The sequence below is a fragment of the Peromyscus eremicus genome, chromosome 16_21 (assembly GCF_949786415.1).
Source record: "Peromyscus eremicus chromosome 16_21, PerEre_H2_v1, whole genome shotgun sequence".
Taxonomy (NCBI): domain Eukaryota; kingdom Metazoa; phylum Chordata; class Mammalia; order Rodentia; family Cricetidae; genus Peromyscus; species Peromyscus eremicus.
This window is the reverse complement of record NC_081432.1, coordinates 17,073,947-17,096,369: the sequence shown is the minus strand read 5'-3', so window position 1 is coordinate 17,096,369 and position 22,423 is coordinate 17,073,947. Positions and strand designations below refer to the sequence as shown.

The 22,423-nt window shown below is 46.1% G+C and overlaps 1 protein-coding gene across 1 annotated transcript in view; it reads left to right on the top strand.

Annotated features, from left to right (window-relative positions):
• Positions 1-3,515: 3,515 nt before the first annotated feature.
• Positions 3,516-22,423, top strand: part of Ank3 (ankyrin 3) — a 594,813-nt gene continuing 575,905 nt past the window's right edge. The window contains exon 1 of the mRNA XM_059281286.1: positions 3,516-3,697. Within this exon, the coding sequence (XP_059137269.1) occupies positions 3,641-3,697 (57 nt within the window). The 5' untranslated portion in view covers positions 3,516-3,640. The remainder of the gene's footprint in view (positions 3,698-22,423) is intronic.

Below are 22,423 nucleotides of genomic sequence, written 5' to 3'. Positions count from 1 at the left end.
GTTCGGGGTGAGCTTTTTCTCTTGAAGCATGGAGCAGGTTGACGCAAAAGCTCAACCCTACTTACTCTTGTGAGCTGATTGGACATTTTGGGAAAAACCACAATATTAGAGCACAGAGCAGATTCAGTACCCAAAATTCGGAAAGCACTGCAGTTGTCAAGGTGACAGGTGATGAGTACATGTCAACTGGGATGGCCTGGCCCAAAATCACTGCTTGCAAAGCATGACAACAAGTGGGTGAAGGCAGGGATACAGTGGGGAAGGACAAAGTGGGGAAGGAGAGAGAGAGAGAGAGAGACAGAGAGAGAGACAGAGAGAGAGAGAGACAGACAGACAGACAGACAGAGGCAGAGAGAAGTGGGGGTAGAACTCAGGGACTTATAAATGCAAACCAAACCATGTATGGTGCCATACACCTGTAATCCCAGAACTTGGGAAGCTGAGGCAGCAGGTGTGCCTTAAATTCAAAGCCAGCCTGAGTTACATAGTGAGTTCAAGGCCAGCCTGGTGAGACAGTCTCAAAGTAAATAATAAAGTCCAGCGGTGGTGGCACACGCCTTTAATCCCAGCCCTCGGGAGGCAGAGGCAGTCAGATCTCTGTGAGTTTGAGGCTAGCCTGGTCTATAGTAAGAGTTCCAGGACAGGCTCCAAAAGCCACAGAGAAACCCTGTCTCAGGAAAAAAAAAAAAAAAAAAAAAAAAAAGAGTAAAAAGTGGGCTGGGGATACAGTGCAAGAGTAGATGATCGCCAGCACATGATGGGAGCGAGAAGACAGAGGGAGGCCCAAACAAATCTCAGAAGCTGATTAAGCAGAAGGGATATCCAATGCCCTGCATCATCTAGTGAGTGGTCTGGAAAAGTCTCTCACGTGTGCAGCAAGTCAACTATGATTGCAATGCCTAGCATTATTAGCTGAGGAGGGGCAGAGGCATGGTAAGGTATCTGAGGAAGCAGAACTGCCCTGCCAGTATCCACTACTGTTCGTTTATAGTATTTGGCTATGATGGCAGGAACCGAGCTGGTCAGTGTTAGAGGGTGTCACAGGCTGGATGTAAAAGTTTTGTGGTTTAGCTACATGCTTTGTTTGTTTGTTTGTTTGTTTGTTTGTTTGTTTGGGGGATGCCACATCTCTCCCTCTTCAGCCAGACTTGAACTTACTGTATGTCTCAGGCTGGCCTTCAATGTTTTGGTTCACCTCCTGCTTCAGCCTCCAGAGTGCTGGGACAATCCGCTTGAGCCACCATACCTGGCTCCATTATAATTTTTTTTTTTTTTTTTTTTGGTTTTTCGAGACAGGGTTTCTCTGTGTAGCTTTGCGCCTTTCCTGGGACTCACTTGGTAGTCCAGGCTGGCCTCGAACTCACAGAGATCCGCCTGGCTCTGCCTCCCGAGTGCTGGGATTAAAGGCGTGCGCCACCACCGCCCGGCCCCATTATAATTTTTTAAGCTATAGCCAGACTCCCAGCTGCTTGCTTATACAGGTGTAACACAGCTTGCCTCTGGAAGCGGGAGTCTTGTGTACTCCCAAACACAAGCGTCTCTCAGAAACAGGCGCCAGATAAACAGACCAGAAAGGCTCTGCAGGAAAATTCCCCTTTCTGGATTCTTCAAGGGGCCGCTTCTTGAATTAACTTCTCATCCCCTCTCTGCACCCCACCTCCATGTCTCTATTGTTTTTCTGATTGCTGCTGGCCTCTTACGGTGGCTGAGTCAGTGCCAGGGTGCTGGGTCGTAAAATACCTGTGTTCCTGCAGGCTTTCCCAGTTCAATGCTCTTCTCCAGTCTGTGTGGTCAGCTTCCCACATGCAGTGTCTCAGGGAACAGAGCACCCATTCAAGCGCAGTAGGAGAGTCAAGGCAGTGTCCTTGCCCTGGATCTTAATAAGGCAAGACATGCCCCTGTAATCATAGCAGGGGTCATTAAGCTTGTGTGGACACACAGATTCTTTCGGAAAGTTGAAAGGAAGTTCTTTTTCTTCATGTACCATCACACATACCAGAATGTTAAATCTACGCCATTATGGACTTCCTAAATTCTGAAAACAATGAATGTTTCCGAGACTAGGTTCAGATCCTGCTGTCTGTCTTACCCGGATTCTGCCAGGCCCAAATGTGGTAACATGGGCTAGAGGCTCAGTAGAGTCGGTGGATACACAGCCAAGGAAGGGCCCACAAATACTGTATCAGCTTCGGGTTTGTGTTGGGGATCAGAGGTACAGCGAGCCCCCTGCAGAGTTCTCTGCTTCGGGTGCAGTTAGGGCGCTTTTTGATAGTTAGCAAAAGTATTGTTTTCCACATTTCACCTTATGCTACAGCCTTCGGCGTTTCTGCTGTAGTTTGTTCTCACCTGAACTATATTACTCTACTTCCAAAAACAAACAAATAAACAAACAAACAAAAAACTTGTTTTACCCCAGTGTAATTGCTTAACAGGGAGACTGCAGGTCACTATCACTTTCACTTGCTAGAAAAAAAGAAAGCAACAGTAACAATAAAGAATGGGAGTGAACAATGAAAGCAATGTTTCCATTCTACCTAGGCTCCAGGTGCTAGTGTCCCTGCCTTGGTGAGATTAAAAAAAAAAAAAAAAAAAAAAAAAAAAAAAATGGAGTCTGTCTACTGGCTGGGAGAAAACTTTTATCTTTACAGCCAGAACTGAATCAGAAAGTGTGTATGGTGGTGGTTAGGGGGATGACTACATTTTTGGTTGGGTTCCTCTGAGCTGATTGGTGCGAACGCTGGGAGAGGCGCTCCCTTTGAGAGGCACCTGGCTAGTATGGATGCTTTCCTGCCCCCCCCCCCCCCCCCGCACCAGGGTAAGTTCTACTGATGTTCCCAGTGGCCTGGACAGCCAGCTGTCCCTTGTCATCTGACCTCTTAGAAACGAGGACATTCCGAGATCCAGCTCCCGGCTTCCTTGCTGAGTAGGGCTCAGCCCCCTGCCTCCCAAGCGGGATGGCTACGGGGTGGGGGGAATCCTCTGGATATCTAGCTGGAGCAGTCAGAGCCCCAAGTGGTCCCCAGATGGCGTGAATCCGAGACTGGAACTCTGTTTCTGAGGGGGTGTGCCTGCAGTTACCTCTGCCCCATGGGTTTTATGCTCTAAAATGAACAATATAAGCGAAAGCTACATCGCTGCCCGGTGGGTGTCCTCTTAAATTCAGACAAGCAGTTGTCCATCAGCGACTAGGAAGGACATTGCTAGCTAGCATCGTGGGGATGCTGTCGGGATTCAGTTAGCTCAGGTGGGGCGGGGTGTGCACTGACCCTTGCTCTGCCCCTCCGGATCTTCCTCGAACGCCCCGGGGCGTCTCAAGGCCACCCGGCCCTCGGTGTCCCCGGGACCCTGCGGAGGACGCGGCACTGGGCATGCTCGGACGGCTGCGGGCCGGGCGGGTCGCCGCGCCTCCACCTGGCTGGCCCGCCCCCCGCGAGCTGGCCGCACAGCACCTGGCGGCGCCGGGCAGGGGGAGGAGACGGCGCGGGGCGGCGCTGCGCGTTCCCGAGCGGCGGCCCAACTTCCCCCCACCCCGCAACTTTCCTCCCCGGGGGTGAAGTTCCTGGATTGAGGGGGGTGAGGAGGCGCGGACCCGGGCGCAGAGCCGAGTTCCTGGAAGGAGCAGCGCGCGGGTCCCCACAGCATGGCCTGCTCCGGCCTCTCGTCCCCCGTGGGCACGGGGAGCCCCGATCCTGAGCAGGTGAGCCCCCCACCTGTGGCTGCCTCTCCCCTTCCACCAACCTCCACGGCGATGATGGGCTGGGGCTGGGATCCCGGGAGATCAGGAGACGCGGGGACGATGAGGGAGACCTGTGTTCCTGCAGGGGGGCCGGGGACGCCGGGGAGGGGACCCTGTCTCATCGCCGGGTCTCGCTGCTCCCTGACGGTGTGGACCAGGGTTTGGCTCCTGCCCGGAGCGCGGGTTCTTAGCGGGCGCCGCAGCCTCAGCGCCCCCGGGGAGGAGGGAGACAAGGACCCGGGGCTTCTGCTCCGAACATTTGCGCAGCAAAAGCAACTCCGGGCGCGGGGCTCCGGGCGGGCCCAGCTGCGTCTGGCGTCTTTGGGTTTCGTGTTCACCGCCATGCCGAACTTGCCCGAGGACGCGAGCCGCGTCCGCTGCACCTTTAACGGGGAAGTCACCTGGCTGGGAAAGTTAACCTTCAGTTAGGTTTTCTTTCTTTTTTTCCTCTTGGAAGGTGAGTCGAGAGACTTAGTAGGGAGCGGAAAGGGGGCAAGGCAGCAAGCTTTCGAAATTGAGGCGTAAAAATGCAGAGCCCTCAGGTACGGTAGCAGTGCCAAGGGGCGGCCCGAGGTGGGTTCTCCCCCGCCCCTCATCTCTGGCATCCCGGAGCAACTTGTGCCAAGAAAAAAAAAAAAAAAAAAAACCAAAAAAAAAAAAAAAAAAACAACCAGGTGCTAGAGGAACGCAACGGCAGCTTCCCGTCTCTTTCCTGCCGCCCCACAACCGGGGCTTCTCTAAGGCCTGAGGCTGTCAGCATTGTAGGCACAGAATAGGGTGATGCGTGTGCGCGGAATGCATACTGAAGGGGACCCAAGAAACCATAGCTATCCGGGGAGGGGAGGAGAGTGGGGGCTGGGCGCGGGGGGGCGTGTCTGGGGGAGGAAGACACCTCTTTCGCTTACCTTTTGAGACTAAAAAAAAAATCTGTGTGTATTCGTGATCTACTTTAGGAAAACGACAAATACTACGTTTTTAAAAGTACACCTTGGATCAGGCTCGAAACATTGGTTTACCTAGCTTCACATCTGTTAGCCCATTCCTGTCTTGAGTTTCACACCCCTTCCCACAGACGCGCTCCACTCTTCACAAAGAGTGTGTGTGTGTGTGTGTGTGTGTGTGTGTGTGTGTGCGCGTGCATTTTCTTGCAGTCTGATTCTGAGTTTTGAGTTTGTTTGTTGGAGAGTTAACTGTGGCCTGTCTAAATTTGGAAGTGGTCAGTCACGTTCTCATGGAAGCAGTGTCCTAACTCCCTAGGGCTTACATCGGTTCTTACTGCAGGAGGTGGCCAGTCCAGGTAGGCTTCTCTAGGGAGCGTGAGCGAGGCAGGCTCAGGGTGGAGGCAGACTGCTGCCCCAGCACTTCAGGCCTCTGTAGAATCTGCTGACATGGGCTCAACTCACCGCACCCCTAAGGAAGCACATGCTCTATCCTGGAAGGGAATGCAAAGTTAAACCACCCCTAAAACATCACAATCCTGGCACCTCGAGCGACTCATGGGTAGAGCTCTGGGGTTCTCTTCATTCAATCAGCTGAGGGTGAAGAAGTGAGCTGTGTGTCTAGATCGTAGTGGACTGGTAACTTGCGATGTTTCTCGTGGATCTTTTTGTTAAGACTCATATAAATACGTTTCCTAATCTGTGCATTGTGTGTTAGGCTCCACACTCGAACAGTGGGGAGACAGGTCCTCTGTGTGGGGATCCAGGAAACGCTGAATTCTGAGTCTGTTTGCATTTCTGTGGGGTGGCTCCATCAGCATTGTGGTTTTTCTTTATTCAGGACCTGGTTGTATTCCCTTTCACTGTGACTCATTAGGCCGGTGAGTTCTGATAACTGAAAAGAATATGATCTGTTTCTAGGTGATTTTCCCCATATAGGTCATCTCTAAATAGTCAATTGTTTAAGACAATCCACTAAAAAATCATTCACATGGCTGTCTGTGTGCTGGCCCGAGAACAAACTCATGAGGTGTTGGTCCTTGCCCTCCACCTCGTCTGAGACAGGATCTCCTGTTTGCGGCGGTGAATGCCAGGCTCGTTGCTCCCAAGTTTAAGGGCGTTCTCCTGTTTCCACCACCCATCTGACCTTAGGAGAGCTGGGATAACAGATGTGCATCACCGTGTCTAGCTTTACCTATGCTCTTGGGATCTGGACTCAGCTCAGACTTGCACAGCCAGCATTTTTACCCACTGAGCTCTCTTCCTAGCCGTCAAGTGTTCCATTTTTATGCACAAATTGCATGCACCCTCTTATACACCGTGCTATTGTGATTGTGGGGAATGATATAATCTAAAATGGAGCGCGTGGGACATCCTGGCCTACAAATGGCATTTTTGTTCATTTAAATAAACTGGTGGACATTGATGGAAATGACTGCCTGGTTCTTTTACATGAGAGTCATTCTGAGCTCGAAAAATACGATCAAATACGCCTGGATGTTTTTTGGCCTTGCTACAGTTTCCCCAAACTCCACTTAATTAAAATTTAGCCTTCTGAAAGAACCAAGGTTACTAATGACCTTGGCCAGGCCTAATGTGACCTTCCCCAGGTGTGTTACCTGGGCTGTTCCTGTGTTTCTTATCTTGGCTCTTCCCAGGGTGAATGCCAGTGACAGGCTAAAGGAACAAGAGCAACGGGGCCTTTTTTAAAAGATTTATTTATTATGTATACAGTGTTCTGTCTGCATGTATCCCTGCAGGCCAGAAGAGGGCACCAGATCTCATTACAGATGGTTGTGAGCCACCATGTGGTTGCTGGGAATTGAACTCAGGACCTTTGGAAGAGCAAGCAGTGATCTTAACCTCTGAACCATCTCTCCAGCCCCGCAACAGGGCCTTTTCATTGCAGCTTTTCCTGTTTATCCAATATCAAGTAAAAACACTTTTCAAATATTAAATTGCATTCTATCTTTTTAGAGACCCCTCTTTCACCCCAAGGCAAGGTCATGCATGCTTTGGATCCCAGACTAACCTTAACTTGTTATCCTCCTGCCTCAGCCTCCTGAAAACTAGGATTGTGAAAATATGTATATCCCATGGCTGACATTATATAGGTTTTGAAAATTTTGTGATATTGTCTACTTTCTAGTAGGCCTTTTTTTTGTTTTCCTTTTTTGCCATGTTGGGGATCAAGCTCAGGGTCTTTCACATGCTAATCCTGAACTCTACAGGGTTTTTGGCCCCATCCTATGAATGTTGAAGCCCAGTTAGTTGGAGACTGGAAGTATTATTAGAATTAAGGGTAGCCTCTCTTTGAGGATACTGTGTATTTTTCCCCAACTGGACTCTAAAGACATGGGTAACATCTCGGGAATCCTCAGTTCTGCTGGAAGCCACCTGGGACACTTGCCTCAGCATGCTGGAGTGTGGGCAAACTTCCAGGGGATTCATCTACTCAAAGGGACATAGATTTTTTTTTCTACCAGAAATCAGTCAGGCTCTTGTTCAACCAGACACAAATGATAGAGATATGAAATTAGAAATAATTCTTTGATGTTTTTAAGGAATTAACCCTCTTGTCTGGAGACATCCCATGGAGATTACTTTCCAAATGTCTTACGATAGTCAAGAGACCAACAGCCAATGAGATTTATGTTTTCAGCTCTGACTGGGTAGGTAGAATCTGTTAGCAATCCTAGATGATCTGACCTTTTAAGACCTGAAGTAAGTTTTCTGTCATTTCTTGGATCAGACAGACTCCTGCTACTTCCAGATAATTCTAAGGCGAGTAGGCTCCTGGAGAGCCAGTGTGAGCATGCACTTTGGACTTGACCTGCAGGAGAAGGAGGCAGAACCAGAGTTAATTCGGGTACTGTTGTAGACTGAAGGATGTGGGCTGCTTGCTGCTCTGGAAATGCTGTGTTCCAAGAGAACTGTGGTGAGTCACCAGCAGCTGGTGTGCTCCGTTAGTATCCAGCAGAATTCCTGCACGGGGCCTCTTCGCTTTACCTTTGAAGCAGGTGCATCTAGGGGTAAAATCGGCTCAACATGCGGTCATGGCTAAAATCGGATCACGTGTTATATGTCTATTTGTTTTGATAATGTAGTACTAGTTAAGAGCCAGAAATATAATCAGTCCTTAATCAAACAATTGATTAAATAAATGGAGAGAGGCTATAAAAGGGGAACCCTTTCTTGTCTCCTTCATGTCCCCCATTCTTTTGCATGTCTCTTCATCTTTAGCTATCTGGGAGGAGAAAGTTTCATTTTCAAAGCCCCAAGATCATTTTTATTTATTTATTTATTTTTTTTGAGATAGAGTTTCTCTGTGTAGTGTTGGTGCCTATCCTGGATCTTGCTCTGTAGACCAGGCTGGCCTCGAACTCACAGAGTTCTGTCTGGCTCTGCCCGCATCTCCCCCCCCCCCCCCCCCAGTGCTGGGATCAAAGGCATGTGCCACCACCGCCCCACCCCCAAGCTCATTTTTTCCTTGTCTTTTTGTTGTTGTTTGTTTCTCTCTTCCGTTTTCTCCCCTCCCTTCCCTTCCCCTCCCCTCCCTCTTCTGTCTGAGGGGGAGGGCAGGATAGAACCCATCCTCATAGGAACAAAAGAACCCTAACTGAACCGCAAAGACAGCAGGAATCTGACTTCTCATATTCATAAGTCACCGTAGCTGTCTTGTAGAAACCCTCCCATGTTAGTACTCTGTATCGGTCCCACAGCACCCGTGACAGGTACTTGGAGTGTACGGAATTAAAGCAAGATTCAGGGGTTCCTGATCCTCCTGAGCTGGTTACTGGCAAAGCCTTGTGGGACTGGAGAGTCACCAGGCAGCCCCCCCATCTGTGGCCTGTGGAAGCACTGGCCAGGGCAGCTCTTCTGGGAAACAAACTGGCCTTAGTTGTCAGGCTAAGTGCTTCTCTATGACCCAGAAGTTTCCATTTCCACGGGTGGGTACAGGATGTGTTAGAGGTGCCCAGGGACTGAATCCAAGATCTCTCTCCACTATGCTGGGAGTGGAGGCAGGGATGGAGGGTGGAGTCAGTTCTCTCCTTCCCCCTTTCTGTGGATGCTGGAGATAGAAGTCAGGCCATCAGGCTTGCAGAGTAAGTGGTTTTACATACTGAGTCCTATTGCCGGGCCAATAATGGGAGGTGAAGGGCGGAACTTGGATGGGAGAAGGAGAGGAGGATGGCAGATACACATGCTGAAGTTTTCCTTATTAGAGGAAGCAAGACTCATGTGTGGCTCCTAAGAAAATGGCAATGGATGAAGAAAGTAAGAGGGCAGGGCTATAAGTATTAGATTGTGTGTGTGAATTAAAAATTCATGTGTCTAAGCTGGGCAAGGTGGTGCATACATATACTTGTACCTACCAGAGAGGCTGAGGCAGGAGATTGCTAGCTCCCAAGAGTGAGGCTGGCCTGATGTATTAGTCAGGGTTCTCTAAGGGACCAGAACTTATGGAATATATGGGAGTTTTCTAGAATGTCTTACAGGCTGCGGTCCGGTTAGTCCAACAATGGCTGTCTACCACCGGAAGGTCCAAGAATCCAGGAGTTGTTTAGTCCACGAGTCTTAGCTCGTCTTCACTGTACACCAGAATCCTGAAGAAGTGGTGAAGGGACCAGTATTGCCACAAGACACCTCAAGACCAAGTTCTCAGCACAAAGGAGATTTATTTGCCCCAGAGGGGCAAAGGGCAGGGAATAAGAGACAAAGACAGGAGATAGAGGGCAGGGAGAAGGGGAAGGGAACCAGGGGAAGGGGGAAGGGGTATTTGTCCCAGGGGACAAAGGACTGCCTCTGGATAGAGAGGAGACAGATTTGACCCATAGGCAAATGGCAGTTTATAAAGGGAAGAGGGAAAACTCATGTGTTCGGATGAGGTGTTTAATTTTGATTGGGCATGTTAATTAGATGAGCCAAAGGGGGCTTTTAATTGCTGGGCTTCAATACTTAGCTGGACCTTGGTAGTCAGCCTCAGGAGCAGGAAGAGGCCAAATAAGGGAATAGACCTTGGTGGCTAGCTTTAGGAATATAATCTTCATGGTTTTTCAGCAAGGCAGAGGGAATGGAGGAAAAGGGCAAGGCCTGCCAGAGCCCTGTTTGCCATGCTCAGGCTGGTAGAGGCCCTTCAAGTAGGTTGTAATGCCATTGAAGGAATGGACTTGGCAGTGAGAGTGAGAGCAAGCCGGCAAAGAGAACGGGCTTCCTTCTTCCACCTCCTTTAAATATAGGCTGTCAGCAGAAAGGGTGGCCCAGAATAAAGGGGAGTCTTCCTACCTCGGAAGATCTGGATTAGATGGATCTTCCCACCTCAAAAGATCCATATCGAAAGTGGGTCTTTCCCACTTCAAATGATTTAATGAAGAAAAAAAAAAGTCCCTCACAGGTGTGCCCAGCCACTTGGGTTTTAGTTCATTACAGATGTAGTCAAGTTGACAACCGATCACACCTGGGTTACACAGTGAAATTCTGATCTATGTTAGTTCCTTGTTACTTTTGTAGTTTGGATAATCCAGCTTGATTAGCCTTTGGCACTATCGTATTTTATAGAATTAGAAAGACAGTTTACTAAATATTTAATTAAAAAATAAATATTTTTTTTGCTTAAATTTCCACTTGGGTTTAAAAGGTACTGAATATCTTATTGCATCACAGGTTGTGTTCTGTTTGCATATTCTTCCTTTTTATTTTATTTTATTTTTTTAGAAGCCCAGGCTTATTGTATAGTTGAAGATGACCTTGAGCAACAACTTCTTCTTCTTCTTCTTCTTCTTCTTCTTCTTCTTCTTCTTCTTCTTCTTCTTCTTCTTCTTCTTCTCTTCCTCCTCTTCTCCTTTTGTTTGCTTTTGAGATGTGTGCCAACTAGCAAGTCATGAGCAAGCCATGAGGAGCAAGCCAGTAAGCAGCACCCCTCTATGGCCTGTGCATCAGCTCCTGACTTCAGTTCCTGCCCTGTTAGAATTCCTGTCCCAGCTTCTTTCGATGATGAATTACAATATGGAAGTGTGAGCCAAATAAACTCTTTTCTCCCCAACTTTCTTTTTGGTCATGGTGTTTCATCACAGCTATAGAAACCCTAGCTAAGACAAGTTGGTACCGGGAGAGTGGAAGATTGCTATGACAGACTTGACCATGTTGTTTTAGGGGGAGGATTACGGAAGGACTTTGGAACTTTGGAGTAGAATAGCCATTGAGTGTTGAGATCTCAGTAGGCTGTTGTTCTGAAGGAGCTTGGGAGATAAGAATGTTGAGAGCTGTGTAGACAATGGAAGCCTGGCTTATGAAGTTTCAGAGGGAAGTTTAAAGACTTAATCAGGCCCATTTGTTATTTTGAATTAAATTTCTGTGGTTGTGGTTAGCTGGGGCTGAAGAATCAGCTGTGATTAGCAAGATGCCAGTATCATTAAAGTAAAACCTTTGCTTTGCTGGGATACTCAATTCTGGATGTCTAGGGCTGTGAAATTAGCAGTGATTAAGAAGAGACCAACATCGTTGAGGTGAAGTGTTCCCTGAATGCGTACAGAACACTCTTGAGTTCCAGAGGTGGCCAAGGCAGTATACCTCATGCTGACAGCCGAATTTGGTAGTATAAGAGTTTCCTGGGGGGTACTGGTTTGAAGGTGTAAAGTAGTCATGGGGAGCAGCTGAGGCTTGGCACTGTGAGAGGCCACTGGTGCAGGTGCAGTGTAGCCTCAGTGACAGACTGAAGGGTTGATGCAGAGAAGCCGAGGCTTGGCACCACGAGGAGAGCCTGTGAGAGCCTACTGGTGAAAGTGCAGCCAGCTGCAGCAGGAGACCCCATCACTTTGGAGATGCCCGTATCATGGGCTGACCACCCAGGACAGCAGCAGTGGTAGAATGAAGCTGCCCAGGCTTAGAAGACAGGTTGTGTGTGCTGCAGAGGGCGGAGCCAGAGAAGTGACCCCAGCCCCTTGGGAGGAGCCCAGAAGACGGTGAGCGAATCCTAGACTTTGGATCTTGAGTTACTCACACTTGGGGAGTTTGATTTTGCTTTGCTTTGAGTGTGACTGTGCTGGGTACTTCCCTTTTGAAGTATGAAAGTTTTTCAGTTTTGATTTTACAGGAGACCACGGTTGAGAGACTTTGAATTTTAAAAGATTTGGATTTGATTGGCTATCTTAAAGAGATTAAACTTTTAATGTGTTTGAATTTGTAAATGTGTTTGAATTTGTAAAGACTGTGATTTTTTTTTTTTTTTCAAGACAGGGTTTCTCTGTGTAGTTTTGGAGCCTGTCCTGGCTCTTGCTCTGTAGACCAGGCTGGCCTCGAACTCACAGAGATCTGCCCAGCCTCAAGTATTATTTTTAAAACACTGAAGCACCGTCCTCCTGGTTTCACTAATGACCAAGTCTGAGCTATGTAGAGCAGGCTGGTCTTGAACTCAGAGATCTGCCTGCCTCTTTTTCCTGAGTGCTGGGATTAAAGGTGTGTGCCACCACTGCCTGGTAGGTGATGCATTTGTGTGTCAAGTTGACAAGGGGCCGATTGTGTGAGTTAGTTTTCTGTCAACTTGATGAAAGCCAAAGTCATCTGAGAAGAGGGAATATCAATTAAGAAAATGCCTCCATAAGATCAGGTTGTAGGCAGGGCTGTAAGGCAAAACATATTCTTAATTAGTGATGGGGGGCAGCCCATTGTAGGTGGGGCCATTCCTGGGCTAGTGGTCCTGGATTCTATAAGATAGCAGGGTGAGCAAGACAGTAAGCAGCACTCCTCCATGGCCTCTACATCAGCTCCTGCCCTCTAGGTTCCTGCACTGTTTGAGTTCCTGTCCTGACTTTTTGATGATGGACTACAATATGGAATTATGAGCCAAATAAACCCTTTTCTCCTCCACTTGCTTTTTGGTCATGGTGTTTCATCACAGCAATAGAAACCCTCACTAAGAGTGTGGAATTGTTATTAGCTAATTTATTTGATTGAAATTGCTTACAGTATGCTCATACTTCTGTGTGTATATGGTTTTGTTTTGTTTTTTTTTCTGAGACAGGGCTTCCCTGTGTGGCTGTGTGCCTGTCCTGGAACTCACTCTGTACCCCAGGCTGGCATCGAACTCACAGGGATCCGCCTGTGAGTTTAATCCCAGCCTCCCGAGTGCTGGGATTAAAGGCGTGTGCCATCACCACCCGGCTGATTTTTTTTAAATGTATTTAACATTTTCAGTATAACATCTGTACCATTAAACCAATTAGAAAGTACCGTTTTTAATTAATCATTAATCAGAGACTTTAAATTTTGACTTAAAAATTTGTGTTTTCAATCTCACTGAGGTTTTAGCAATGTTAACACACACACACACACACACACTCTGTGTGTGTGTGTGTGTGTGAGAGAGAGAGAGAGAAAGAGAGAGAGAGAGAGAGAGAGAGAGAGAGAGAGAGAGAGAGAGAGATGCTATGTACTTTCTTAGTCTACTGGGTCAGGCTCACAGGCACATAATCTGGAATTCAAATCTCCTCATAGCTCCACTCTTCATTGCAATCTGCCTGGATTTCTCAGCACCTCTTGGGCAGAAGGTATGTGGCTGAGATTCAGAAAGATGATAACTGAAGTCTCTTTTGAGTGGCTCCCAGCATGACAGATGATCAGCTTCTGAAGAACTGTGCAATGAGTTGTCCCCTGAGCTGCAGTTCCTTCTGTGATGGCATCTACAGATGCTTGCCACAAAATGGTTATTACAGTTCGCACATGAAGAGTCTCCAGGCTCTGAAATCCCCACTGTGCTGAAGCTGTCCATCAAAGCTGCTACATGGCATCTTGTAGAACCTCCCAGTGAATGAGTGTGACTGGAAGTGGATGGAGACTCCAGAGTGTGAGTGAATGTGAGATGCTTATTCATGCAGTTTCTGGAAGAAGTCCTCTATCTGTTTGTTGGTTAATATCCTGCACCCCAGTTAGGAATCTGAGTCATTAGTGAGGCCTTGCCTCAGCCTCATGAAGTAAACATCCTCTTAATTCTTCCTGGGAAGCGCTCTTCAGTCTTTGTGCTTTGGCTTAGGGATCTCTCTCTTTCCCTTGAGCTATTAGATCAGTTATTTCAAATGCTTCCTTCCTTCCACCGTAATGGTTGATATTGACTGTCCACGTGACAACATCCAGAACCACCTAGGAGACAAACCTCCGGGCGTGTTGGTAAGGGAGATTTTTAGATTGAATTAATGATGGTGGGTAGACTTTCCCGGAATGTGAGGGACAGTGAGTGACATCTCATGGGCTGGGGTCTTGTACCAAATATAAAAGGCAAAGCAAGTTTAGCCCCACCATCTACCGATATGTTTCCAGACTTAGAAGCGATGTCATTGGCTGCCTCGTGCTCCTGATGCCGTGACGTGTGCCGTGAGGGCTGTGATGGCTAATCTTAGTCGCCCACTTGACATACCTGGGAAGAGGGAACCTTTGCTGAAGAATTGCCTCCATTGGATGGGCCCATGAGCGTGTTCTATGGCTTTTTCCTGATTTCTAATTCATGTAGGGGGGTCCAGGCCGCTGTGGGGAGTGTCATTCCGAGGGAGGCACGCCTGGACGGGATATGAAAAGCTAGCTAGCCACGAGCCTGGGAGCAAGTCAGTAAGCAGGCCTCCCCCATGCTTCCAGGTCTTGCTTTGAGTACCTGCCTTAGCCTCCTTCAGGGATGGACTGTGAGACAAAGAATTCCTTTCCTTCCTGAGGTGGTTGAATCTGTGTCTTGTCAAAATGACAAGAGAAGCAAACACGGACACGTGCCTTCCCTCCACGATGGACTACCCCTCCAGCCTCCACCCCCCACCCCCATGCGCTACATCGTTCTGCCCCCTGGCAGTCCTTTAGACCTGCCTTACATGCCCTCTTCCTGGCAGCCTTTACTCACCTTTTCCAGTATTTTAGTATTTCCTAACAGCCTTCTCTGGGGGTATTTGGTGTGTGTTGCTGGAATGACTCATTTGTTCTGTCTTCTACAGACAGTAGGGCACACTTAATGCTCTTCTCTTTTTAAAAATTATTTAATCTATTTATTTGAAACAGAGGCTCACTGTAGCCCTAGCTGGTCTGGAACTGGCTATGTAGACTGAGCTGGCCTCAAACTCACAGCCACATATATGCCTCTACCTCCAGAATGCTGGGACCAAAGGTGTGCACCACCACACCCAAACGAAGTCATTAACTATTGGACAGCATTTATTTATGTAGTCTCATTGAGACAGTGTCGAAGTTCTTTTGAGCTTTAAGAACCTTAAAAATTCAACCTGAATCAATTGAAGATACACCATTTTGAAAATAGGGTAGAAATCTGCTAACAGTATATGTAAGTGTGGTGTTGGACTCTCATTGTAACTGTGCCCTTGGGCAAGTGAGATTTGCTTCTCAAAGAGCCATCTCACCTTTAAACAAAGCTGCAAAGCTCGTATGGCTGATTTTTACTCCGAGTGAATATCTGTGTTAATATATGTTAATAAGATGCATTTCTGCATCTTGGTAAGAAGGCTCTGTTCTTATGAAGTCTCTGCCAGAGAACATTAGATTCTTTTGTCTAAGCTTCCTTCTCTGCTCCTGGGTTGGTTTGTTTATATTTAATCATGAAGTGGTGGCAATTTCTCCAGCTCTTTCTTTGAGGTGGTTTCCAGATAGAGATTCTTACAGAAAAAGAAATCATTTGACCATTTGATGATAAAACAAAGCGAATCGGTTCTTCCCACCTTCGAGAGGTAGCAGCCTGAGTCTGATGACGAAAGAGATTTCATGTGGGAGGCAAACGGCACTCCAGGCTTCTCCTCACAGCTACAAATCCAGGGCTCTGTCCTTCCGATGAACAAAGTGTAGAAGAGCACAGCATTGCACACGACAGTGCAATTCAAGTCAAAAAATGTGTAGGAAATATCGTTTGCAATGTGACAGGGTGCTGGCTCAAGGATGCCAGTGTGCAAGGGGTCCTTACACGTGGAGGACAGGACTAATGCACAGGAAGAATGATCCTGGGGAAGGAAGTGTGTGCCTCAGAGAGGGGGGAGAGAAACTGGCTGATAGCACAAGAAAGGATGTTAAATCACACACACACACACACACACACACACACACACACACACACCCTCCCACGCATTGCTATCCCAAGTGACCATTTGTGCAATGTTTTCTGGTGGTGAACTTGGATGTATTATTTATCTACTGACATGGAATAAAAACATCCTTGCCCTTTGCTCCAGTTTGGGGACCTTCTGCTGTAGAAGTAAAGAGAGATTTTGAAGGATGTTGATTCCAGCCATGCTTTTAAAAGTCAAGACACTGGAAACAAACATCTTAATAGGACTTGGAGAATGTACTGTTTACTTTATTATGTCGAATGTGGTAAAGATAATCTAAAAATTAGAGAGATGTGTGGTAAAGCGGAAGGATGTTCCTCAGTCATTTTTTAAGAGAAAAGCAAAGTAATGGGTATAAGACACAATGATTTTGAGAACAAAAAGAGAAAACAAAGCCTGATATTTGAGTGTAGGATTGTTGTCAGCCGGTTTTTCTTAGTGTGATAGAATTTTGGGGACAGGGTGAAATTAATGTTTTCCTTTCTGCTTAGTTTTACATGTTAAATTGAGCATGCATTTTGTAATAAAGTCCAAAAAACCAAAACAATGCTGATGGAACACAACCTAGTCGCTTGGGAAGAGGGAACCCCTACTGGACAATTGCTTTGATCAGATTGGCCTGTGGACAACGCTGTGGGGGCATTTTCTTGATTGCTAATTGACAAATGAGGGCTCAGCGCACTGTGGGCGGTACCATCCCTAACCAGGTGGATCTGGACTTTATTAGAAAGCTAGCAGAAAGTGAGCAGGAGTCCTCCATGGTCTCGGCTTTAGTGCCCACTTAATGTCCCTTAAGGCTGGATTGTGACCTGGAAGTATAACCCTCTCCTCCTCAAAGTTGCTTTTGGTTAGTGTTTTATCACAGCAATGGAATTAAACAAGATCAAACAACAGCTGTTCTTTCGGCTAACATTTACTTACATACATTTTTGTACCATCATTCCTGTTTATTTGATGTCACATTTAGAAGGTCAAGGCAACCCTCTCTGTTGTGCTATTCTGTGTTTGCGGAAGTCTTATCAGCACTAATTAAAATTCTCAGTGACTGTGAGCATGCTCAGGATTTCCTCAGGATGGCACTGTTGGGAAGTAATGAGTCCTTTGGAAAACTGGGCTTGGTCAAGGTGATTGGGATGGTGCCGTTGAAGAGGACTGTGAACTGTTTTCTTCCCCCTCTCTGCCTCAAGGACGAGGCACTTTTGCTTTTTTATGAACTTACTCAATGCTGTGTTGGCTCGCCACAACTTCCCAAGCGTGGGCCAATTCATCACTGGCTGTGATGCCCCAACAGGGAGTCAAAAGCAAACCTTTTATCTGTGTAAGTTATCTCAGGTATTTTGTTATGTGATAGAAATCTGACTAACACATATTTTTATTATTTTTCCAATTCCCTCTATTTCAGTTTGTCTGAGGAAGTCTTTATTATTCCTTGTTTGTTTTGAGATGGGATCTTACCACATAACTGATTGGACTGGAAGTCTCTATGGAGACCAGGCCCGCCTCGAACTCACAGAGATCTACCTACCACTGCCTCCTGAACATTGAGTTTAATGGCATGCACTACTATGCCCAGCTGTAATTCTAATTCACACCCCCCTTATGTGAAGTGTTTGCCTTGGCTTAGGACGTGCCCCCAGGGAGACATTTGGTACTTACTCTACTGAGTTCTCTGAGCTTCCTGGATCTGTAGCTTGCTGTCTATCATTAAACTAAAAGAAAGAAAATCTCAGCTGTTATTTCTTGAAATATTTGTGTCCTTTTTCTCCTGGTATTCTCCTACCATTATGTCTATGTGAGGCCTTCGTGGTTATACCACACTTAAAAAATTTCTTGCCCATTTTTCTATTCTTTTTTTTTTTGTTTTTTTTTTTTTTTAATTTATTTTTTTTTTTTTTGAGACAGGGTTTTTCTGTGTAGCTTTGCGCCTTTCCTGGGACTCACTTGGTAGCCCAGGCTGGCCTCGAACTCACAGAGATCCGCCTGGCTCTACCTCCCGAGTGCTGGGATTAAAGGCATGTGCCACCACCGCCCGGCCTCCATTTTTCCATTCTTAACAATTTCTACAGATATCTTCAAACTCAGTTTCTTCTTCTTCTTCTTCTTCTTCTTCTTCTTCTTCTTCTTCTTCTTCTTCTTCTTCTTCTTCTTCTTCTTCTTCTTCTTTTTCTTCTGCTTTTTGTATTCAGTTTTCCGACGAGTCCACTCCAGTATTCCTAATCGCAGTCACAGTGTGTCTTCTAGCCTTTTAGCCATTTCGTTTTGACTCCTTTTAGTGTTTCTCTGTCCCTGCTTCCATTAGCCATTTCTTCCTTCATTCTTCTCGCCTCTGTTCTTAGATCACAAGTGTATGTGATAACTTGATTGGGCTACAGGATGCCCAGGTAGCTGGCCAGAGGTTATTTCCGGTCATGCCTCTTACGGTGTTTGTGCAGGAGAACCATGTTTGTGTTTAGTGATGCTGCTTCCCACATAGGAGCAGCACCTACGGACTGTCCTGTTAGATTAGTGCTGCGTTGGATGTACCCCAGAGGTCCTTGCTTTCTCTGACACCACGGCCTTCTTCTACATCTTCAGCATAGACCTCCACCGTTCCAGAGGAGAACAAAACAACAGGCTTTATTTTTTCACCCTCTCAGTTGATTAACCTTGATGTTTGCCATCTTTCTTTGTTCAGTTCACTAAGTGTCAGTCTTATCTTTTGGAAGAATTAACCCCTTTTCTCACTGATACTTTTGTATCTTTCTGATTATTTATTTATTTGTTTGTTTGCTTGTTTGTTTGTTTTTTTTGTTTTTGTTTTTGTTTTTGTTTTTCGAGGCAGGGTTTCTCTGTGTAGTTTTGGGGCCTGTTCTGGATTTCGCTCTGTAGACCAGGCTGGCCTCGAACTCACAGAGATTGATTGCCGAGCTCTGCCTTCCGAGTGCAGTGCTTGGACTAAAGGCATGCACCACCACTGCCCCGGCTGTATCTTTCTTTTAGACTATATTTTGTTCATCTCTGCCCTGATATTCATTATTTCTTTCCTGCTGATTTGCGGTTTGGTTTGTTCCTGTTTTCCTAGACAGGAAAACCACTGTTTTCTGGTTTTTCAATGCAGGTACTCAGAGCTATTGTTTCTTCTCTTAGAACCACTTTGGCCATACCCTAAAGCTTTTGATAAGTTGTGTTTTAGTTTTCACTTGGATTCTAGGAATTTTCAGTTTCCTCCCTCCTTTCTTTAGTGACCCACAGATCATTTAAGAGTGCATTGTTCAATTTTTTTCCTGTTATGATCTGATCATGTAGAAAAATATTATCTGTCCCTTTATAACCATTTGAACTTTCTAAAAATAGAACTAAGTGCACCAATATTGCATACATATACATTTACAATTGTTGTATCTCCTTGATGTATTGATCTCTTTACTAATATGCAGTCACATGTTTTATCTGTTCAGGCTCATTTTTATCTTGAGGTCTACTTTCTCAAATGTAGTTATTCCTACTTGTTCCTGGTTTCTGTTTGCTTAGTATATTGACTTCATCCTTTTCTTTCAGTCCATGTGTGTCTTTGCCAGTGAAGTGTTTCTTACAGACAGCAAATAGTTGGATCTTGCTTTTCAGTGCAATCATGAGTCCACATCTTTGAACTGGAGGGTTGAGATCAGTTATACTTACAATTATTACTAAAAGGGTTTTATTGAGTCTACTACTTTTGTTGATGATTTTCCTGGTTGGCTTAAATATTGCTTAGTTTTGGCTCAGCGGTTAAGAGCTCTTGCTCAGAGGACATGAGTTCAGATCTAGAACCTGTGCCATGTTGTGTGATATTTTGTTCGTGCTGTGACAAAGCTTGCTTGGAGTCAGAGGGCAGAGCTAGCTACTAGTTAACCATAGAGGTTTGGAGGACTGTAGAGAGAGGGACAGGAAGTGGTAAGGCTGGGCTGAAACCCCTAATCAAGGTGCTGGGAATTGAACCTGGGTCCTATGGAAGAACAGCCAATGCTCTTAGCTGCTGAGCTATCTCTCTCCAGCCCCTTGTTCATGGTTTTAAAAATCTGATTGTAATGGGTTGTTTATCTGACTTGGATCTCACATCATCTTAAATGCTGTAGTTTATAAGTGTTCTTGGTAGCTAATAGGCACTTTATCTAGACTTTAAAATTATCTTATTTATTTTTGCTGGGCACATAACTATGATTCCATTACTTGGGAGGCTGAGATAGGATGAACATCAGTTTGAGGCCAGCCTGGGCTACACGGTGAGATTTTGTCTCAAAGCAAAACATGAACTAAAACAACAAGCCAAAATGACTTTAGCTATTCTTGTTCTTTAAAAAAATCTCTGAGGGACAATTTCTCAGTGTAGCATGAACAATTCTGTTTTGATTTTCATTGGGATTATTTTGAATCCATAGATTAATTGTGGGGAGAATTGGCCCAGGAGAAAATGTTCACTTTGAGCTTTTTCTCTGTTTGTAGATAGGGTTGCCCTGCTGTTTCCTCTGTGGTGTTTGTATTTGCTTATTGGGTCTCATTTTTCAGGTTTAATTGGAGTCCGTAGCTTTTCTTCGTAGCTTTTCTCCCGTAGCTTGTGCTAGGTTTCACAGCCTCGGCTAGCTCCTCACCTAAGGGAATCCTCATCTATCTTCGCAGCTTGTCTAATCTGCTCTCAGTTCCCCAGGAAGTCATTCTAGGGTCTCCCTTCCCGTTGCAAACAACACTGGACATTCTCGAATCAATTGCAAATGCCTTTTAGGTTGCCTGAAGTTCTTACCAAACCTTCCTTATGAGTGAAATCATTTCTATTGAACAAACAGATCTCGAGCCAATGCCGGCCACTTGAGTATACATTAAAGCCTCTTGGAATGGAGTTGCTTTAGTTACGGGGCCCTTTATTTATCAAGGGAAGTAAAGGGTTTGACATCAAACACCTCTCCTGCTTTACACTGGCTTTTTGAGAGGTGTTTGGCTCTCATGCTTTGTTAACAGGACCCACTTGCCTGAATAGCACCCATCTCTGAATTTCTGCACTCAGGAAAAGTGAGGGCGAACTACTGAGGTTAACTGGCCTGTTCGTTCCTTGGGGTGGTAAAACTTTCTCTGTGTTGCCTAGAAGCAGCTATGGCCTCTCTCAGTAGACAGAGCATCCATCTCAGAATCCCTGTGACAGCTTGGAATGTTCTTGCTAAGAAAAATATATGACACATTTCCACATGAACAGTCATTTCCTAGTAACCAAGAGGGAGTCTTTAAAAAGTGCTGCCCCTTTCTTAGGCCGGGCGGTGGTGGCGCACGCCTTTAATCCCAGCACTCGGGAGGCAGAGCCAGGCGGATCTCTGTGAGTTCGAGGCCAGCCTGGGAGTTCCAGGAAAGGCGCAAAGCTACACAGAGAAACCCTGTCTTGAAAAACCAAAAAAAAAAAAAAAAAAAAAAAAAAAAAATGCTGCCCCTTTCTTTACCCCAAGGTTTTGCTCTTCTTTCTGGTGATACAGTGTAATGAAGAGAGTATTGGGACAGTGAGAGCTGCTGTGCACACCAGTTCTCCCTGACTTCCAAAACAGCGATAATCATGCTTCTCTCTAGTTAGTGTTACTACTGTTCTTCTTCATCCTGATTTCACATCTATTTTCACCCGGTGTGACACCGTGATAGACAGTTCTGTTGGTTAGAATGAACTAAATCTATCAAGAAAAAAAAAAAATGAATGGCACAGAGCTGAGAAGTAGCCAGACATGATGGCACGTCCATGAGTTGTAGAGTTAAATTTATCGGATATAAGCCAGGCACCCACTTCCTCCCTCTCTCAGTCATTTACTCTCCCATAAATGTCTCCAGGTGATTGCAGGGTGCAGCCAGGAGCATGGGCATGGAGCTGGAGACGTGGGTTGTAGTTCTGGCTTGCCCATGTATATCATTTGAGCCACAACATTAAGTTGCAAACCAGGGCTGAAGCTTCAGGAAACCAAATAAACAAGAATAAAGGACTCAGAACACCACAGAAGGCAGGTGATCTGATGGATCTTGCCCTTGTACATGGTCAACAGACATCACACAGATTTCTAGTGAAGTTACAAAGTGGAGATTTGTGTTTTGAAGGCAACCCTGCTTCTGAAATGTATTCCAGATGACTCTCAAGACCATGTTTCTGGTCTGCCTCCCCTTTTGGAGTAAAAACAGTACTACAATCTACCACATGTTGAGGTGACATGGCTTCATGACCACCAAATCATTCATTCAGTGTCATCAGGTTGCTGGCTTCTTTTTCCTACTCTGTTACTGATCGAGATCCCTGTGTGCCTGACCAAAGTTGACAACTGTCCAGACAGTGTCAGATCATTTCAGCGCTGTGCTGGCTAGTTTTTATGTCAACTTGACACAAATTCGAGTCATCTGAGAGGAGGGAACCTCAGTTGAGAAAATGTTCCCACCATATTGACATGTGGGCAAACCTGTGGTTCATTTTCTTTATTGATGATTGATGTAGGAGGACTCAGATCACTGTGGGAAGGGCTGCCCCTGGGCTATTAGTCCTGAGTGCTATAAGAAAACAGACTGGGGCTGGAGAGATGGCTCAGTGGTTAAGAGCACTGGCTGTTCTTCCAGAGGTCCTGAGTTCAATTCCCAACAACCACATGGTAGCTCACAACCATCTGTAATGAGATCTGGTGCCCTCCTCTGGCCTG